General features: G+C 39.9%; 1 protein-coding gene across 2 annotated transcripts; it reads left to right on the top strand.

The window, feature by feature from the left end:
• The first annotated feature begins 74 nt into the window (after positions 1–74).
• Positions 75–18,104, top strand: iars2 (isoleucyl-tRNA synthetase 2, mitochondrial). 2 transcript variants are annotated; one of them, XM_073869739.1, is made up of 23 exons: positions 75–363; positions 646–768; positions 815–968; positions 1,603–1,751; positions 2,474–2,523; positions 2,637–2,746; positions 2,842–2,929; positions 3,005–3,120; positions 3,200–3,369; positions 3,465–3,555; positions 3,637–3,788; positions 12,526–12,686; positions 12,771–12,873; positions 12,956–13,049; positions 13,270–13,378; positions 13,461–13,563; positions 13,639–13,764; positions 15,687–15,818; positions 15,918–16,024; positions 16,104–16,249; positions 16,327–16,517; positions 16,635–16,779; positions 16,896–18,104. In XM_073869739.1, the coding sequence occupies exons 1-23, from the start codon at positions 184–186 to the stop codon at positions 17,039–17,041; spliced, it is 2,946 nt and encodes a 981-aa protein (XP_073725840.1). In that variant the 5' UTR covers positions 75–183; the 3' UTR covers positions 17,042–18,104. The 2 variants fall into 2 exon arrangements, with proteins under 2 accessions (XP_073725840.1, XP_055028709.2); XM_055172734.2 differs by having other exon boundaries at positions 2,839–2,929.
• The last annotated feature ends 1,004 nt before the right edge of the window (positions 18,105–19,108 follow it).

Below are 19,108 nucleotides of genomic sequence, written 5' to 3'. Positions count from 1 at the left end.
CCCTCTTGCGGTTTAAACCAGTATTTGCAACATGAAAACGCGTTTCGTTTGTCCCTTCACAGATTCAGTAGTTGTCCGTCGTTTTTATCGTTCCGGCAGAAACACAGTTCCGCTCATGCGGAGGAGGTCACATCCCACAACAAACTCTCATCCTGGTCTAAAACTCAGCTGTCAGAGTCCCTCATGCTGCTGCTTCGGCGCTCGGCTGTAGGTTTGGGCGGTGTCGCTCGATGGGGAGTCCGCTGTTTGTGCTCCGGAGACGCAGCGGGCCGGTACCGGGATACTGTGCTGCTGCCCCGCACTGACTTCCCCATGAAAGTGAACGGGCCGAACCTCCTGGAGCGAGAGATCCAAATTCAGCAGGTATGAGCGACAAATCCAGATCGAGAACCAGACTCTTTAGCTAATGCAGATGGTCTGGTCTGGGTGTTTCTGGCTTGTTTTTCCTCTCCAGAACCGCCCACTTCACCTGTTAGTCCACACTTTGGGGCTTTACTGTATGCGTTTTCTAACTTGACCCGGACATGCAAGATGATATGATTGTTAAGATTGATTTCATACTATCCTATCAAATCACAAAACCTTCATCATGTTAACATGCACCTGTTATGTTGTGTATATAATTAACTGTTTCGTGTTTTGTAGAAATGTGGTTTTGATCAGCTGTACACATGGCAAAGAGAGAGAAAAGCCAAGAAGGAGTACTGTCTTCACGATGGACCACCCTATGCCAACGGAGACCCGCATGTGGGTCATGCTTTAAACAAGGTACCCCCTCGCTCACAAGCTTCAAATTTTATTCTCAGACTCTCCAATTCTCAAAGACATCCGGAACCGTTTCGAGGTGCTGAGAGGAAGACAGGTGCACTATGTGCCCGGCTGGGACTGCCACGGGCTGCCCATTGAGCTTAAAGCACTGGGAGACCTGGGAACCAGTGAGCTGACACCTCTACAGATCAGACAGAAAGGTCAGGAGTTCAAATGCATGGATTGTAATGGAGTAATACAAATTGCAGAAGCCTGTTTGTATGTCAGTATGCTAGCAAATGAAGTTAAAGGGATAGTTCGGCCATGATTTACTCACCCTCATGCCGTCTGAGATGCACATGTCCATCATTTTTCAGATGAACACATTTTCAATTATTTTAGAAAATGTTCCAGATCTTCCAATTTTTATAATGTATGAATATGGGGTCCACCTCCTTCAAGTCCAGAGAATGTGCATCCGTCCTTCACAAAAGTAATCCAAACGGCTCCTTGTGGATAAATGAAGGCCTTCTAAGGGCACTGCATGCGGTTTTGTCTTTTGATTTTAAACTTCACAAATGAAAATAATTAGCTTCCGGTAACGCTGCCACCTTAGACGCCTCTACATTCAGATGAGATTGTGCTTGAAGGAGGTGGACCCTATTTCATACATTATAAAAATTGGAAGATCTGGAACATTTTCTAAAATAATTGAAAATGTGTTAATATGAAAAATTATGGGCATACGCATCTCAGATGGCTTGAGGGTGAGTAAATCATGGGTTTATTATCATTTTAAGACAGGTGCACCAGCCACATATGTGAAATGATTAAATAATATCTGTCTCTGTTCAGCTCGTGAGTTTGCAGAGAAAGCCATATCTCGGCAGCGTGCGGCATTCCAGCGCTGGGGTGTCATGGCTGATTGGGAAAATTGTTATTACACGTTTGATGGCAAATATGAAGCAGTCCAGCTGAAGGTTTTTCAGGAGATGCACAGCAAGGTAAGAAAGGCTTAAATTCCTTAACAGGATAAAAATGATACCCAGTTTCTGCTTGCCTGAGCTTTAATAAATATAGAGCTCAAAATGTAAAGTCCTAAGTGTGTCTTGCATGTTTTCTTGTAGATAAGCATTTTTTTTCCAGATTTTTATGATTAGGTTTAGTAATTTTACTGAAAGGGTCATTTGTCAGTAATTGAAATTAATTCACAAATGTCACTTCAGTCATTTCCATTTAGATATTTAACAAATCTTTCACTACAAAACTCTTAAATATGCAAAAATCTTTACTTCTGTAAGAATCTCCAGTAACTCTTCATTGGTCTTTCTGAATAAAGATAAAAGACTCCCGCAGTCTTGGTGCCCTCAGCTTGGCTTCTTTTATGTATGTTAACATGTTAAACACTGATAAAACATATCAACAAGTAAAAATAAAATAACATCAAATAAAACAAAAAGGTTTTGAGTAGACTACATAAAAAATCTCTCCAGATTATTCTATTCATTGTTCTAAAGCTTGCTCACATAAATGTTGGAGACCCCTGTCCTAATATATCCTGTAAAACTCTTTACTTGGGTAAAAAAAGTGCACCTTGAAGTTATGCATGGGCACTATCATTCATTTAATTCTTCTTCTGTGCATTTAGAGGACTTTGCTGCAAAATTGTAGTAATTGTGTACCTTTTTTTTTCTTTTCCATCTCCTCCTCTCCCATGTCTGTACAGGGTTTCATTTATCAGGATTACAAGCCTGTATTCTGGTCACCATCATCCAGGTTGGAGAATCTTAATGTTTATAATATAACATAAAGACTTTTAGTTTGTTAATGCCAGTTTAGTCACATTATAGCAGCATTATGATGCATATTTCTAATGTCTTTCCATGCAGAACGGCCCTCGCAGAAGCCGAGCTGGAGTATAATCCTGAACATGTGAGCCGTGCCGTTTACGTCACTTTTCCTCTGGTCACCCTGCCTGCCAAACTCGCTCCAAATGCGGGTGTGTGACACACTTCTTACAGGCACACCACATACAAACACTTGATGCCTATATGATGCCTTTGCAGTTTTTGATGCCTGTGTCTGTTTTAGAAGGTTTGGGTCGTGTGTCTGCTCTGATATGGACCACTCAACCCTGGACAATACCGGCCAATCAAGCAGTTTGCTACATGCCCAAATTAAAGTCAGTCTCACACACCACTATGAGTCTGTTTGCGATGCAAATCTTTTGGTTTCATCTGATCTTTCTTTTCTTCAGGTACTCTATAGTGAAGAGAGCTGATAATGAGCAGCTCCTCCTAGTGGCCACAGAGCGTATCAGCAGCCTCGTCTCTATACTGGGGACCAATCTGGAGAGCTTGGCTACGTTTGCAGGTTGATCCGGTGTTTAAACCCCTTTAAAACTGCTGCTATACGTATATCTCTCTCACATTTATTGCCTGTTTCTCCCTAGGGTCAGATCTCGAAGGCGGGATTTGCCAACATCCCACAATTCCTTTGAAAGAAGTGCCTTTGTTGCCGGCTAATCATGTGACGATGGCCAAGGGAACGGGATTGGTCCACACAGCTCCTGCGCACGGCATGGATGACTATAGCGTCGCCACACACTTCAATCTGCCTGTGGTACGGCACCAAAGCCAGTATTGACCAATCACATGCCAGTGATACTTTACATACGTTTACATCAGGATTTTTAGTTGTCATTGTGTCTTTGTTAGGAGTGTATGGTTGATGAGGAGGGCAGGTTTACAGAACTTGCCGGAGCAGAACTGCAGAATATGTCTGTGATGACTGAAGGGAGCGCTGCAGGTGAGAGAGCGAACAAGCAAACAATACGACTACATTAAATAATGACTATCTAGTTTTAATGTGTCTGCGTGTATGTGGCAGTGATCTCAATGCTACAGGCAGCAGGAGCTGTTGTGAAAGAGGAAGATTGCGTTCACAGTTACCCGTACGACTGGAGGACCAAACAGCCGGTGGTCATCAGAGCCAGTAAACAGTGGTTTATTAATACAGCCAGTCTTAAAGACAAAGCTAAGGTGAGGAAATTACAATCACAAATGTGTCAAGAACCTGTCTGGAATCTAGAATATTGCACAGAAGTTTTATGGGGCGTATGCGGGTGATTCTCACGAAAACTTGGTTTTGAAAATGTCAAGCATGAAAATGTAAAAATTGCTTAAATTTACTTTTTTCCCACCAGACATTGAAAAACAAAATCTGGAGTAAATGGGAACATTAATTTAAAAACTTTTACTTATCATTTAACACTTTTTGTAACATAATTTAAAAAATTAGTCCTAAAAAATCTCATTACCGCAACAGTCAGTGTTCTGCCCTCACAATGGCGTCACTCTTCCCAAAGTTAGACAGACAGATAAACTCTTTCCAACACATAAGCTTGTGGGAGAATGCTGCTTTATTCCACACCACGATGAATATGTCGAAAAACAGAGTGAAACTACAGAAAGGAGATGTAAATACAATAGAACTACTTAGTTATCTCAAAAACATAACACTAACATGAATTCATTGTATATAGTTCTAAAATAGCTGAAATTCCACATTACTTAGCTTTATAAATGGTAAATTTAACAAACAACTGAGTAAAAATTAATCACAAACTTACAGACAATGCTTTCTACAGAGGATCACAAAATCAATGCTGCTTCAAGCTCCTTCTGTGTTGTTCTACATTTGATTGATGCAATTAACTGAATTTAACTGTCCATCATTAACTGTATTTTTTTAAAGAAAGCTACTATGTATTAGTATTAAATCAATAGCAAATATTAAAGATTAATGAATGATCCAGAACACTCCCCGCCTGGCATCCGTAGGATGTCATCATTGAACACGACACCTCTTATTCCATCTTTGACGGCAGGAGAAGGACTGTGTCGGAGATGGGACGTAAGTAGACCTTTGGTATTCCATCTTTTATTGTCTTAACTTCAACCTTCCTGACTCTTCCATCATTACCTGGGAAACTCTTTTGTATAATGCCCATGGGCCAGTCATTTCTTTGAACTTGACCTTCCTTGAGGAGGACTACGTCTCCAGGTTGAAGGTTACGTTCTTCTCTTTGCCACTTTCTCCGATTTTGAAGAGTGCTTAAATACTCCCTTCTCCATCGATGCCAAAAGGTGTTGGCTAAACTTTGAACTTGTCTCCAGTGGCAAACGTAGAGGTTACTTTCATTGAAGTTGCCATTTGGAGGTGGAAGTGTGCCAGTCTTTTGTGTGAGAAGTGTTGCTGGGGATAGGATGAGTGGATTGTTTGGATCCGTTGATACTGGTATTAATGGACGAGCATTTACAATAGCTGAAACCTCTGCCATGAATGTGATGAGGACTTCATGGGTGAATTTTACTGGACTGATATTCAGTAACATAGCATCAAGGATCCGCCTGGTGATGCCTATCATGCGTTCCCAGCTGCCTCCCATGTGTGATGAGTGTGGTGGGTTGAAACTCCAAGTGCAGCCGTTGTGACTTAGGAAATTCTGTATTTCTTTGTTATTTGTGTCTGTACTGAATTTCAGTTCTTTACTTGCCCCAACAAAGTTGGTTCCACAGTCAGATCTAATCTGTTTAGCTGGTCCGCGAATGGAGAAGAATCTTCGTAAAGCATTTATGAAGCTTGAAGTGTCCAGTGATTCAATCACCTCGATGTGTATAGCTCTTGTGCTCATGCATGTGAAGAGTACTGCCCAGCGTTTGCTGTTAGCGAGACCTCCTCTGGTTCGTCGTGATGTGATTTTCCATGGTCCAAATACATCCAATCCGACATAAGAGAATGGAGGATCAGTACTGAGGCGGTCCACAGGTAAGTCAGACATTTTTTGTGTTTCTATCTTTCCTCTCAGTTTTCGACAGGTGACACAATGATGGATAATGCTACTAATTCTTCTTTTTCCACCAATAATCCACAGACCTGCAGCTCTTAAGGCACCTTCTGTGAAATGGCGTCCTTGATGTTGAACCTGAGAGTGATAATGTCGAATGAGTAAGGTTGTGACGTGACTACGACCAGGTAAGATTAAAGGGTTGACTTCATTTTTCTCAAAGGCTGATTGGGATAAGCGGCCTCCAATCCTAAGTAGGCCTGACTCATCAGTGTATGGGCACAGATTGAAGAGAGGACTGTTTTTAGAGACATGTGTTTTTCTCTCAAGGCACCTTAGTTCATCCTGAAAGGTCTCCTGTTGCAGGCTGCGTATTATGAGATCCTTAGCACTTTGCAGATCTTCTACTGAATGTGGTTTATGACAAATGTGCCATCCTCTGCATTCCTTTGATTTGTTGTCATTGCTGAAGGAGTGAGTGATGTGTTTTAGCCTTGAAATAGTATTTATAAGACGTTGCCAGTCTGAGAACTTCTCAAAGTATGAAGTGTTAAATTTATGACAGACGACTTCAGTAGCACAAACACTGACCTCGGGGCGAATCTCAGCATCGGATTCAGGATCAACTAAGTCTATGGTAGTTGAAGTTATTGCTTCATGCTCAAGTGACTTGTACAAGAATGCTGGTCCTGTCAGCCATGTGCTGTTCATTAGGTTTTCAGCTGAGACTGATCTTGAAGCATGATCAGCAGGGTTGTGGTTAGTAGGGACATATTTCCACTGCTCAGGAGAGGTGAATCTTCTTATACGCTGTACTCGATTGTTCACATACACGTAAAATCTCCTGGATTCATTGTGAATGTATCCAAGGACAACTTTACTGTCTGAGTAGAAAGTGACTGCATCAAATTTGACATCAATCTCATCTGTGACAGTTTCAGCTATCTCTACTGCAAGTACTGCTGCACATAACTCAAGCCTTGGAATTGTAAGTTCAGGACGAGGAGTGAGCTTGGCTTTTCCATAAATAAACCCAACATTTATTTTGCCATCTGAATACGTGGTCTTTAAATAAGCAACAGCAGCGATAGCAGTGATAGAGGCATCACTGAAAATGCACATTTCCTTTTTCTGTGCATTACTGAGAGCGGTGGGGGTGTATGCTCTGGAGATTGTAATTTTCTCCAGTTCTTTCAAAGAATTTCTCCATGTTTTCCATTCGTTGAACATGTTGTCTGACAGAGGAGCATCCCAGTCACATGTCTCCATGGTGAGCTCTCTGAGTAAAGATCTACCTTTAATGATTACAGGTGCTGCAAATCCAAATGGATCAAATAGACTGTTCACTGTAGACAAGATTCCACGTCTTGTGTAAGGTTTCTCATCATCTGGCACCTGAAAGGTGAAGTTGTCTTTTGCAACATCCCAGCTGACCCCTAAGCTTCTCTGCATATGAGGAAGGTCAGCAGCAAGGTTTAAGTCCTTCAGGTTCTCTGCTAAATCGTCAGGAGGGAATGCTCTCATTACTTCAATTTTGTTTGAGGCTATCTTGTGTAGGCGAAGATTTGAAGCTGCCAGTATGGCTTGGGCATTTCTAAGGAGTGTGATGGCTTCTTGTTCGGTAGGTAGGGATACCAAAGCATCATCGACATAAAAGTTCCTCTCAATGAACTGTTTTACATCTGAACCATGTTCCTTCTCCCCTTCCAAGGCAGCTTTCTTGAGCCCATACATAGCCACAGCTGGTGAGGGACTGTTGCCGAAGACATGCACTCGCATTCTGAATTCCACAACTTCATTTTCTAGGTCATTATTACGGTACCAGAGGAAACGTAAGAAGTTGCGGTGGTCTTCTCTGACTACAAAGCAATGAAACATTTGTTGGATGTCAGCTGTTATGGCAACCTTTTCTTTTCTGAAGCGCAGCAAAACTCCAAGCAGGCTGTTATTCATGTTGGGCCCAGTAAGGAGGACACTATTCAAAGATACTCCATGATGTTGAGCACTGGAATCAAAAACAACTCTAATTTGATCTGGTTTTTGTGGGTGATAGACCCCAAAGATTGGAAGGTACCAGCACTCTTCATTTTTGGAAAGAGGTGGTGCAGGTTCTGCATGCCTGTTTTCAAACATCTTAGTCATGAACTCCAGAAAATGATCCTTCATGCGTGGGTGTTTTTTCAGCGTACGTGTGAGTGACTGGAGCCGGTTACTTGCTTGTTGCCTGTTATTAGGAAGTCTTTGACGTGGGCTGCGAAAGGGAAGTGGAGCAACCCAGCTGTTTGATTCATCTTGATATACTTCTTTTTGCATTATCTTCAGAAAGACGAGATCTTCCATTGATGGAGCTAGTTTGTCATCATCTTTTGTGGACTGGAAGATATCTGTTGTATTGCTCTTTGTGTGTGTTGTTGCAAATTCTAGTTTCAAAGATGGTGCCAGTGAAGTCAGATGTTCATTGTAATGGCAAAACTTCTCTTTGATTTGAATATTGTTTTCACAGGGTTCCATTTGGCTTGGGCGTCCATTCATGAAAATGCTTGTTTTGAAAGTATTAACTTCACATGGTTTGTGGGCACCATCCAGGCAGACATCTCCTATTATTACCCATCCCAAAGCTAACTTCTGAGCGAAAGGAGCATGTCGAGGACCATTGCGCTGTTCCAATACTTTGTGCACTTCAATGATGTCTCTTCCAAGAAGAAGAAGAATCTCAGCTTCAGGGTCAAGTGGAGGTATCTTATGAGCTACTGATTTCAGGTGAGCATGGTTCCAGGCAGCATCAGGAGTAGGGATTTCAGCTCTGTTGTCAGGAAGTTCATTACACTCAATAAGTGTGGGAAGTGTAAAACTGGCACCGTCATTGATTGATTCTATAATGAAACCCTTTGCTCTGCGTCCTAAGATTTCTGATGTACCTGTACATGTCTTCAGTGTGTAAGGAGATGCATGGTCAATGACATTAAATTTGTCGAAGAAGGTGGATTTTGCTAAAGACTTGTTACTCTGGTCGTCTAGAATAGCATAGGTTTTCAACTTTATTTGAGGATGATCTTTACAATATATATTAACTAGGCAGATCTTGGAGCATGATCTTCCTCTGAAACCATTACCACAGACCTTTGTGCAGCTGGATGTGGCGACAGTTGTTATGGTTTTTTCATCATCCTCCCCGCCATGGTGTATCACAGGTCTGACCGTTTCATTTTTAGACCAGGGCGCTGGACCAGGATGAAGGGCTGCTATGTGTCTTTCACTGTCACATTCTGAACACTGAATGGTTGAGGTACAATTCCTGGCTTGGTGAGATGTTGAAGAGCAGCAGCGGAAACATATAGCGTGTTCCCTTAAAAAGGCTTTGCGCTCATCTATGGGTTTTTCCCTAAAGCCTCTGCATTTGTGGAGCTGGTGTGGTTTTTTATGAATTGGACACTGTTTGCTGAAGTCTTCTCCAACCAGCTTAGATTTTACTGTAGGAATTCCATGCTCTACTTCAGTCTTGTGCACAGCAACAGGTAGTCTTTTTTTCTCTGAAGGAAAACTTCTGTCCTGTGGGTTGCATTGTGTTTGGCAGATTGAATTTAAAACTGGGGTCATTTCTCATATGAGCCTCATTTCTGATGAAGGTGGAGAAAAATGAGAAGGGAGGAAAGCTGACATTGTGTTCTTGCTTATACCTAGACCCTTGTTGCATCCACTTCTCCTGGAGGGCGAATGGCAGCTTCTCAAGTATAGGGGCAATGCCTCGTGCAGTGTCCAGGTAAGACAAACCAGGTAAGTATCCATCCATTTTGGCAGATTCAATCTCTGACAGTAAATCTGCTAGTTCCCTGAGACACTGTGGGTCCCTATTAGAGATTCTAGGAAAGCAGTCAACTTTATTTAGGAGTGCTGACTCTATAGCTTCTGCAGAGCCGTAGCACTGCTCCAGTCTTTCCCAAATTCTACTGAGCCCGACGGCAGGATAGTTAATATGAACTGATCTTATTCGGCGAGCGTGTTCGGCTGATTCTGGACCAAGCCACTTAGTCAGCAAGTCGAGCTCTTCAGAAGGTTTTAAGTTCAGGTCTTCTATTGCATTTGAGAATGTTGATTTCCATGCCAAGTAATTCTCTGGCTTGTCATCAAACTTTATGAGTCCAGCAGTGAGCAGGTCTCTGCGTGCTAAGAACTTGGCTAAATTTAATATCTCTGAGTTTTCAGGTTTTGCAGCATGTGGCTCATTTCCCACATCAGGTGAGTAATTCCTGTTTGAGGTACAGTAATTTGATGGGTGAGTGTAATGAGTTATTGCATCTTGAATATTTTCTTCTTCAGGTACTCTGATAGGTCGAATACTGTCATGTGTGTTCTGTGACTGAAGGAGTGGCTCACTGTATGAATTGACATGCTGAGGTGTTTCTTGAGAATACTGAATAGACTGCCTATGAGATGGAAGAGCATTTTGCTGTTCTCTGTCAGCCGACTGAAGTAGTGGTGTTTGTTTTGAAGCTTTATGATGCTTGTTTTTGTAAGCATTTTGATCCTGAACATAGTCATCAGTCCGCTTAAGTGCACAGAAAGTTGAGCTCTTTTGTTTACATTCATTTTCAGATGACTTTTCTATGTCAGCTCCATCAATGGCTTCATATGCTGTAGCTTCAGCTAAGGCAGCTTCTGCTTCTTTCTCTTGCTGGAGTGCTTCTAATGTAGCCTCTAAGCGTGTCTCTTCTACCTGCAGTTGAGCTTTCTTTACTTTAATTTCAATCTCTCTTTGTGAATATGCTGCTCTTGCTCGGGCAGCTTCAGCTTTAGCTCGAGCCTCTATTGCTATAAGACTGGCTGCTGATCTTCTTGAATGTGTTGATCTTGATGAATTGTGTGAATGTGAACACACTGATCTGGTTGCAAGGCTTATGTTTTCCTTTGATAGCATTTTACTGTAGATTGTTTGAGAAGAAGGAAGATAATTGACTGTTGTTGTAATCACTGTTGAGTATGTCTTTTCACTGTTCTGCCCTCACAATGGCGTCACTCTTCCCAAAGTTAGACAGACAGATAAACTCTTTCCAACACATAAGCTTGTGGGAGAATGCTGCTTTAAAAAAATACAGTTAATGATGGACAGTTAAATTCAGTTAATTGCATCAATCAAATGTAGAACAACACAGAAGGAGCTTGAAGCAGCATTGATTTTGTGATCCTCTGTAGAAAGCATTGTCTGTAAGTTTGTGATTATTTTTTATTCAGTTTGTTAAATTTACCATTTATAAAGCTAAGTAATGTGGAATTTCAGCTATTTTAGAACTATATACAATGAATTCATGTTAGTGTTATGTTTTTGGAGATAACCAAGTAGTTCTATTGTATTTACATCTCCTTTCTGTAGTTTCACTCTGTTTTCAACATTCATCGTGGTGTGGAATAAAGCAGCATTCTCCCACAAGCTTATGTGTTGGAAAGAGTTTATCTGTCTGTCTAACTCTGGGAAAAGTGTCGCCATTGTGAGGGCAGAACAGTGAAAAGACAATGCTTTCTACAGAGGATCACAAAATCAATGCTGCTTCAAGCTCCTTCTGTGTTGTTCTACATTTGATTGATGCAATTAACTGAATTTAACTGTCCATCATTAACTGTATTTTTTTAAAGAAAGCTACTATGTATTAGTATTAAATCAATAGCAAATATTAAAGATTAATGAATGATCCAGAACAGTCAGAAAACATCAACACTGACATATTTTCAAAATGACATGACAAACCTGAAAGAACATAATTTGGAGATTTTGCACATGCATTTAAAATCAAAGTATTATGCTTCTATTAATTAAACTAACATTTAATAAGCATCTGTTGCGGTAATGATAATCAAAAGGTCGTGTAAGCATTCTGACAAGACAATATTTCAAATTAACTGTAAAAAAATGATCTTACCTGGTAGCAATCTTGAAGTAACTGGTCCATGTGCTTGGTCACTCAAACTTTATTAAAATTCTGTATGTGTGCTTAAACTGTTCTCAAAAAGTGTTGCGGAGGATGAGAACATCAGGCATGGACAAATAATTTTCCTAATTTTTCTTCATTATTATTATACATGAATATTCTGTAAATATTTTTTCTGTCATCTAAAGTAGTCTAGCAAAACATCCATTTATTTTTTTTCTTAATATTTTTGTGTTAATTTGATTAAATTACAACATAACGCATGTTCAAACACAGCCGGACACATTGCGGTAATGAGAATTTCAGCAGAAAATGGGATAAAATTTACAATTATAAATTCTTATGTTGAAATCACACATTGTGCAAGGTAGAACACATTATTGTGTTAATTCTGATGCTTTTTAACGTTACTATATTACACATTTTAAAGCTAAAATCATTAGTGCCGTGGTGTTTCAATGGTTTCGTGAGAATCACCTATACACCAAATGTGAATTTTCAATGATTTACTTGAATAGATTACATACAAAGTCAATGCAAAGACGTGAATAAACGTGAATTTGCACAATGCAGATGACGCAATTGACCTATGGCTAAGCCACGCCCCCTCCACTCACTCTGACAAACAATCAACATTCGGTGACAGGCGCTATCACAGTAGGAGACATTTCACAGGAGGAAAGGAAAAAATATTTTGGAAGTATTGTGATAAATGACTAAGAAAATATTTCGATAAATGATGGTAAGCGCACAGTTGATGGTACCCATTAAATTCCATCATATTCTTTTTTATTCCTACTATAGAAGTCATTGGACACTATATGCTGTGTGTTTACCATCATTTCTCAAAAAATCTTCTTTGTGTTCATCAGAAAAAAGAAATTCATACAGGTTTAGAACAACATGAGGATGAGTAAACGATGACAGAATTTTCATTTTAAGGTGAACTATCCCTTTAAATTCGAAGGGTATTTTGTTGCTAAACACAGTGATTGTGTGTTTGTGTAGACCGCTCTGCAGAAGGTGCGTGTGATACCAGAATCCTCGAGATCCAGTTTGTTGGCGATGTTGGACAGAAGAACATACTGGTGTATTTCTCGCCAGAGGAGCTGGGGCGTCCCCATCCCTGTGTTTTACCATAAAGAGACCGGAGAACCGCTATTAAACAAGTACATACCGCAATTTTATTTTAATTCCTCACTTGTAAAACCATCTGTAAGTTTAAAATTCCTCTCTCTCTATGTCTCTATCAGACATTCAGTGACTCACATCGCACAAATTTTCTCTGAGAAAGGGAGTGACAGCTGGTGGGCGGAGCCGGTGGAAACATTTCTCACCCCTGAAGTTCTTCAGAAGGTGCATACATTATATTTATATATAAAGCCACAAATAAAATGAAATGACACACAGTGACATCATGCATGCTTGTGTTTCTTAGAGTAAAGCAGGTGCAGCGTCGGATTACGTGCGAGGGGAAGATGTCCTGGATATCTGGTTTGACAGTGGAGCCTCTTGGGCTGCTGTACTGCAGGGTGAGTTAACTCAAAGATATTTAATATTAAATATCGCAGTGGTCTGTATGGCTGCTCTATTCTGGCCAATCGTCAACCGTTAAAGAAAGACATCCTCTGGGGCACGGACCTGGAGGGCATTGCAAATATGGCAGCGCAGTGAAATACTACTTTGGTTAACTGTTTGAAAAGCTTTTTCACGCTGTTAGAATTAAAAATCATATATTTGTTTGTCTTTCAGAATCAGACCCGCGTGCAGACTCGTATGTGGAGGGTAAAGATCAGATTGGCGGTTGGTTCCAGTCGTCTCTCCTCACCAGCGTAGCTGTAAAGAATAAAGCCCCTTATAGGTGAGTAACAGAAGTGTGTTTGACACACTCAAAGTAGATTTACAAGCATAAACAATTTCTGTCTTGTGTGCGTGTTTTTCAGAGCACTAGTGGTTCATGGTTTTGCTATAAGTGAGAAAGGAGAAAAAATGTCCAAGTCTGTCGGAAACGTGATCGACCCGGATGATGTCATCAACGGGGGAAAGGTAAGAAAAGAAGGACTCCTAGAATGACAATATGGGATCGATACGTTTGTAATAATTTCTCTCTTTTTTTTTAAGGACTCGTCTGTTTCTCCTCCGTACGGTGCTGATGTTTTGAGATGGTGGGTTGCCGAGTCGAACGTTTTCTCAGAGGTTCAGATCGGATCAAAGACACTTAACGCAGCCAAAGAAAGCATAAACAAGGTCTGTTAATATCACAATTTTGTGATAATTGAATTTGGTCAATGTTACCACTCAGATTAAAAGAGTCCTAATACACGGGTTGTCAAACTGAACTCCAGGGACCACCAGAAGGTTCTAAGGGCTCCCCATAAATTTTTAGAGTAAAAAAGACAAAGCAAAAATTTTAAGCCAATTATTTGGAAAATATATGCTGTCTTTATAATATCAAAAAAAATATATATATATATATATATATATATATATATATATATATATATATATATATATTATATATATATATATATATATATATATATATATATAATATCCGCCGTGTTATTCTGACATCTTTTTTTTCTTTTTTCCCAAAATGCAATAAACGCCACTACTTTTTTTTACAGAACGCAATAAATCCACTCCAGAAATTACAGCCCACAGTTTCACGCGATGTAAACAAACAATGGCGGCGCGTTGAGTACACGGAATCCTAGTTTTCCTCGTCTACTTTGTACTTCATGATCAAACAAACAAAACAAAATAATACTTTAATTGCATTGATAAACCTGTGATGGTTTTCTGTGACGGGAAAGAAACGCCATCAACATCTAATAATTTACGCGAAGCACTCGGGAGACTGGTGCTTATCTCCCGACATCATCAAGTTTCTGTCATGATATAAAACATTGACCCCAGGGGATCTTATGAAAAACTTTACATTATTTTACTCAAAGGCAACGAAAATCGAGCAGGACCAAAACATTTTACAGCTGATCGCTGTGAAAAGCGTTAAACGACAACGTCAAGTATAACCGCAGCAATGACAGTGTTTTTAATTTGACAAAGTAAGTGTTTTGATTAATGACATTAATGTTTATTTTTTTGATCAGTGTGTACAACTGTTCAACTAAATGAATATAACATGGCAAAGATGAATGCACATTTATATAGGCTATTGATTCAATAGATTTATAGCATTTTGAAAAAAACTTGTGGAAAAAATTATCAGTTTTTATAATAAATCTTTAAAAATCAAGTTATGGATTTGAATTGTATTATGCTTTTATAACCTAAAGATGCTATGGGAAAGTTTGTAACAGAAAATAGTGGTTTTCATCTTGTCACCGAAATTTGTTAAAATGGATTTATTGCGTTTTGGAACCAAATATATATATATTGACAGTGGGGGTCCTTGCTAGGGTTGTGCATCGTTTTAGTTTTAGCGATTCTGATTCCAAATTTGATTCCGCTTATCTGATCCAATTCCTAATGATTCTTGGTTTTGATTCTAAAGGGGTGAAACGCAATAATATCCAAGCCTTGATAGATCAAAAGTGCTTATTTTGTACTTTTCGGAGCTGCAAAACGTTTAAACAAAATTGCTGGGCTAGCTCAAAATTATTTTTAAATAATTTTCCCTTGTAACTAAATGATGGCGACTCAACAACAGAAAATGCATGCAGCCCTTTCACTATAAATGTTATAATCAATCAATCTTTCACAATCCTCAGTTTTTTCTTGTGTGAGCCTTTCTTTTGAAGCGAGGGTCTCACATGTTGCATGCTGCGGCGACTAATGAAGAGCACTTGGCACTCAGGATGTGCAACGCATCAAACGGTGCATTCTTTTAATTCGATATGATGAACCAATCGCAGATGGTTTGTCATATTGCTGGTGACACCCATCATGCAACACAATAGTTTGTCACAATAATTACACTTAGAGTAAAAATTATGTCCGGAATTGTTAAGTGGAATTCAATTGTAATCCGATTCCAGAATTGGAATTGAAATTCGATTCCCAATCCTAGTCCTTGCCATCATAAAGTTTGAGAACCCTATCCTAAATAACATAATTGCATTTAATTTATGCATTTGACAGAACTTACCCATGACCACTGGCACTGCTAACACAACATTCAACCAACTCTCTTTCTTTCTCTGTAGTTGAGGAACACTTTGAGGTTTCTCTTGGGGAACCTCCAGGGCTTTGATCCTCGTTCTCAGGCTGTGGACCCCAAACAAATGCACTACATAGATCAGTACATGCTGCACCGGCTCAGAGAGTTCAGTATAAAGGTCGGTCTGTCTGTGTGATTATTCAGAGTCTCATTAAACCAGAAATACAACGTGAGAAAATAACGCAAAGCATCATCTTGCTTGTACATTGTGTTGTAGGTAACTGATGCTTACAGCGAGTTTGACAACGGTCGGGCCATCCGCTTGCTACAAGCGTTCATCACCAGCGAATTATCAAACTTCTACTTCAGCATCATTAAAGATCGGTAAACACTCTTTTCTCCATCCAGACAATTATGTAGCATTTAAAGTCACAAATTTGCTCAATTTCTCTCTCTCTTTCAGATTATATTGCGATGCTGAGGACTCTTTAGGTCGGAGGTCGTGTCAGACGGTCCTAGAGGAGATCCTAGATGGAGTGTCACGTGTTGTTGCACCTGTTCTTCCTCACTTGGCTGAAGAGGTGTACATGCACGCACCTGGACATGATGGTACATACACACACTTTGTCCTAGTGCTTTTTACTGATAAGCCTCTTAATAATAATTTAACCCTTCTGTTTCTGTAGAGGGGGAGACTTTGTTTCGTAGCGGTTGGATTAAGTCCAGTTCTGTGTGGCGGCGTCCGGGATTGGAGGAAGCTGTGGAGGGGGCGTGTGCTATACGAGATTCCTTCCTGTCATCTATTCCTGGACGTAACGCTGCAGAATATGACCTCATTATTACCATCGAGCCCGGCCTGTTCTTTGAGCTCATGGAGGTAAATCATGACTTAAAAATGTATCCTATGGTAAAGACCTCGACGGTATCAGGAACACACTCATAAATGTGTAGATTGAATGTAGCTGTTAAATGCATTCATGTATTTCTCTGGCAGTCTCTTCAAGAGGAGCCCACATCCACCTGCTCTCAGCTGACTGAACTCATGATGACCTCACGTACCACACTGACCTGCTCTCCACCACGAGATTTACCTTCGGATGCGGTGACCAGTTCTGGAAAGTTCCTCATCAATCTGGAGGGTGAGATGCAACAACTCTAACCCTAAATTGCATCTACATTTTTAGTACAAAGATTTAATTTAGTATGTATGTTTAAAGAAACCTGATCACTAAAAAGATGCCCGTATGCCCTACAGGTGGCATGATCCAGGAGGAGAGTTCATACAGCATAGCCGCGATGCCCACCTCTCTCTCTCGGTGCCCGAGATGTCGTCGCTACACGTCAGACGAGCCTGATTGCCTGTGTCCACGATGCCAGACCGTACTGGAGAATGCCAAGTAACCTTGACTGTTGCCATGACTACTGCTCGCCCACTGGCCCACCTCCTTTAGTGATGATTGCACATCACTGCAAGGGCTACAATGGACCAATAGGAAGCTGCTGGTGTAAAATGCAAAAAGTTGTCAGAAGCTGTGGTTGGGTACGACTCTCAGGGGTCAAATAGGAGATGGACTGTTAGAAATGAAAGTGAAATTGCACTGCAAAAAATGATTTTCAAGAAAGGGAGTTCTTGGTGTGTTTGTCTTGTTTTCAGTAAAAGTATCTAGAAATTCTTGAATTGGGATGCTTTTTCTTGATGAGCGGGACGGCCCAGGAAAATGAGTCTAGTTTTTGGACCAAAAATATCAAATTTATTTGAAAAATTTTCTTGAATTTAGTGTTTAAGAAAATGTTCAAGTTTTTTTGCTTACCCCATTGGCAGATTTTTTGGCTTGTTTTATGCACAAAATCACTTAAATTTGATATTTTTGCTCTAAAAACTGGACTTGTTTTCTTGGGTCGTTTTGCTCATCGGGAAAAAGCATCTTGGTTTGAATTTTTTTGGATGTTTTTGCTGAAAACAAGACACATATACTAAGATTTTTTTTTCTTGAAAATAATTTTTTGCAGTGTAGAAAGAGAAACTGAATGAAAGACAGCTAGATACATGCTGACTCGGGATCTGTGTTAAGCGGACTATAAAAATGATTAAATGGAGAGGGCTTATGTACTTATATCAGTGCTGTTTGTTAACTGATTGTTAATATCTTGGAAAGTTTATTTATCTATATGTGCTTGTGCTGAATATAGGGTTTTGTTGAACACGTCTAACTTTATTGGCTGTAAATTCACATTCTGTATAAGACACGTTTTTATTGTGTGACATGTTATGTACTGTACTGTCAGTGGGATTTATTGATGAAATTAGCAGAACAAATTTGCGTGAACTATTTTTGCCATTTACGCAAAGTTCGGCTTGTTTCATAAATGAGGCTGAATGCCAATTTTAGTTCTGTTTACCTGCTAATGATGCTTCAATGCGATTCCTTTTATCTCAAAGCCAATAAACAATACATAATACCAACTCTCTTATAGTTTTACGTATATATTTGGCCACATCCGACTTTCTGAACCCTTATGTGAACCAATCAAAATACTGTGTAGTGTTTAGGGTTAGCATTGAAATATTACAGTTAATTTATAACATTACAGTGGCTCATAAAAAAGCAAAACACGTCTGGTAAGCATTTTTGTTCATTTTCAAGTAAATAGACCCTGTGAAGTCAGCTATTAAAATGTTTTCTTAGTTTTTCACAACACAGAAAAATGTGTTATTAACCACCCAACCAAATTTGAATGATGAAAAACACGGCAAGTAAACATAAGTTATCGAAATCTTGGCGTTTTCTGCTCTTAAGCGGTGGGGGCGTATCCGCTGGCTGCACTGAAACCACGCCCACTCGCGGAAAAGAGGCCGTCTCTCTCAACTTTAAATAGTGCACTGTAAAAAATACTTTGCTGCCTTAAAATTTTTTGTTAAATCAACTCAGATTTAAGGGCGATTTTTAGTCGTGCGTAGGTCCGACGGCGTAGGTTCCGCGTCGGTTTTCATTTATACTTTTGCGTCGTCCTCCGCGTCGACGTGCAGACACACGCGGAAACCGGAAGCTTGACAAGTTAACCCACAAACGAAGAAGAAATAGCAACTTGTTGTGTATGATTTGAGAAGACCAGCAATGATGGAAGTAAATAAACAGCGACTTATGTTGCAGTTTAAGTTAAATCACTCCTCAACTTGACTCATCTTTGTTTTCACCGTCTGAAACGGAAATACCTATGACGCAGTTTTTTTTACCTGACGGGAGGGGTTCTGGTGGACCAATCACAGCGCTTGCGGTCCGCGTAGAAATTTTGTGAGGTGCGCGTCAGGCTACGCACGACTATAAATCGCCCTTTAAAAGTCATGTCAACAGAGAGTTGTCACAACTAATAAAATATAGTTGAGAAAAATCAACTTAATTTTTTAATTTATAACAACTCACCTGTCGTTATAATAACTCATCTCTAGTCAAGATAAATAATAGTAAA

This window comes from Misgurnus anguillicaudatus, chromosome 7 (genome assembly GCF_027580225.2).
Source record: "Misgurnus anguillicaudatus chromosome 7, ASM2758022v2, whole genome shotgun sequence".
NCBI lineage: Eukaryota > Metazoa > Chordata > Actinopteri > Cypriniformes > Cobitidae > Misgurnus > Misgurnus anguillicaudatus.
This window is presented reverse-complemented; position numbering and strand designations above follow the sequence as displayed.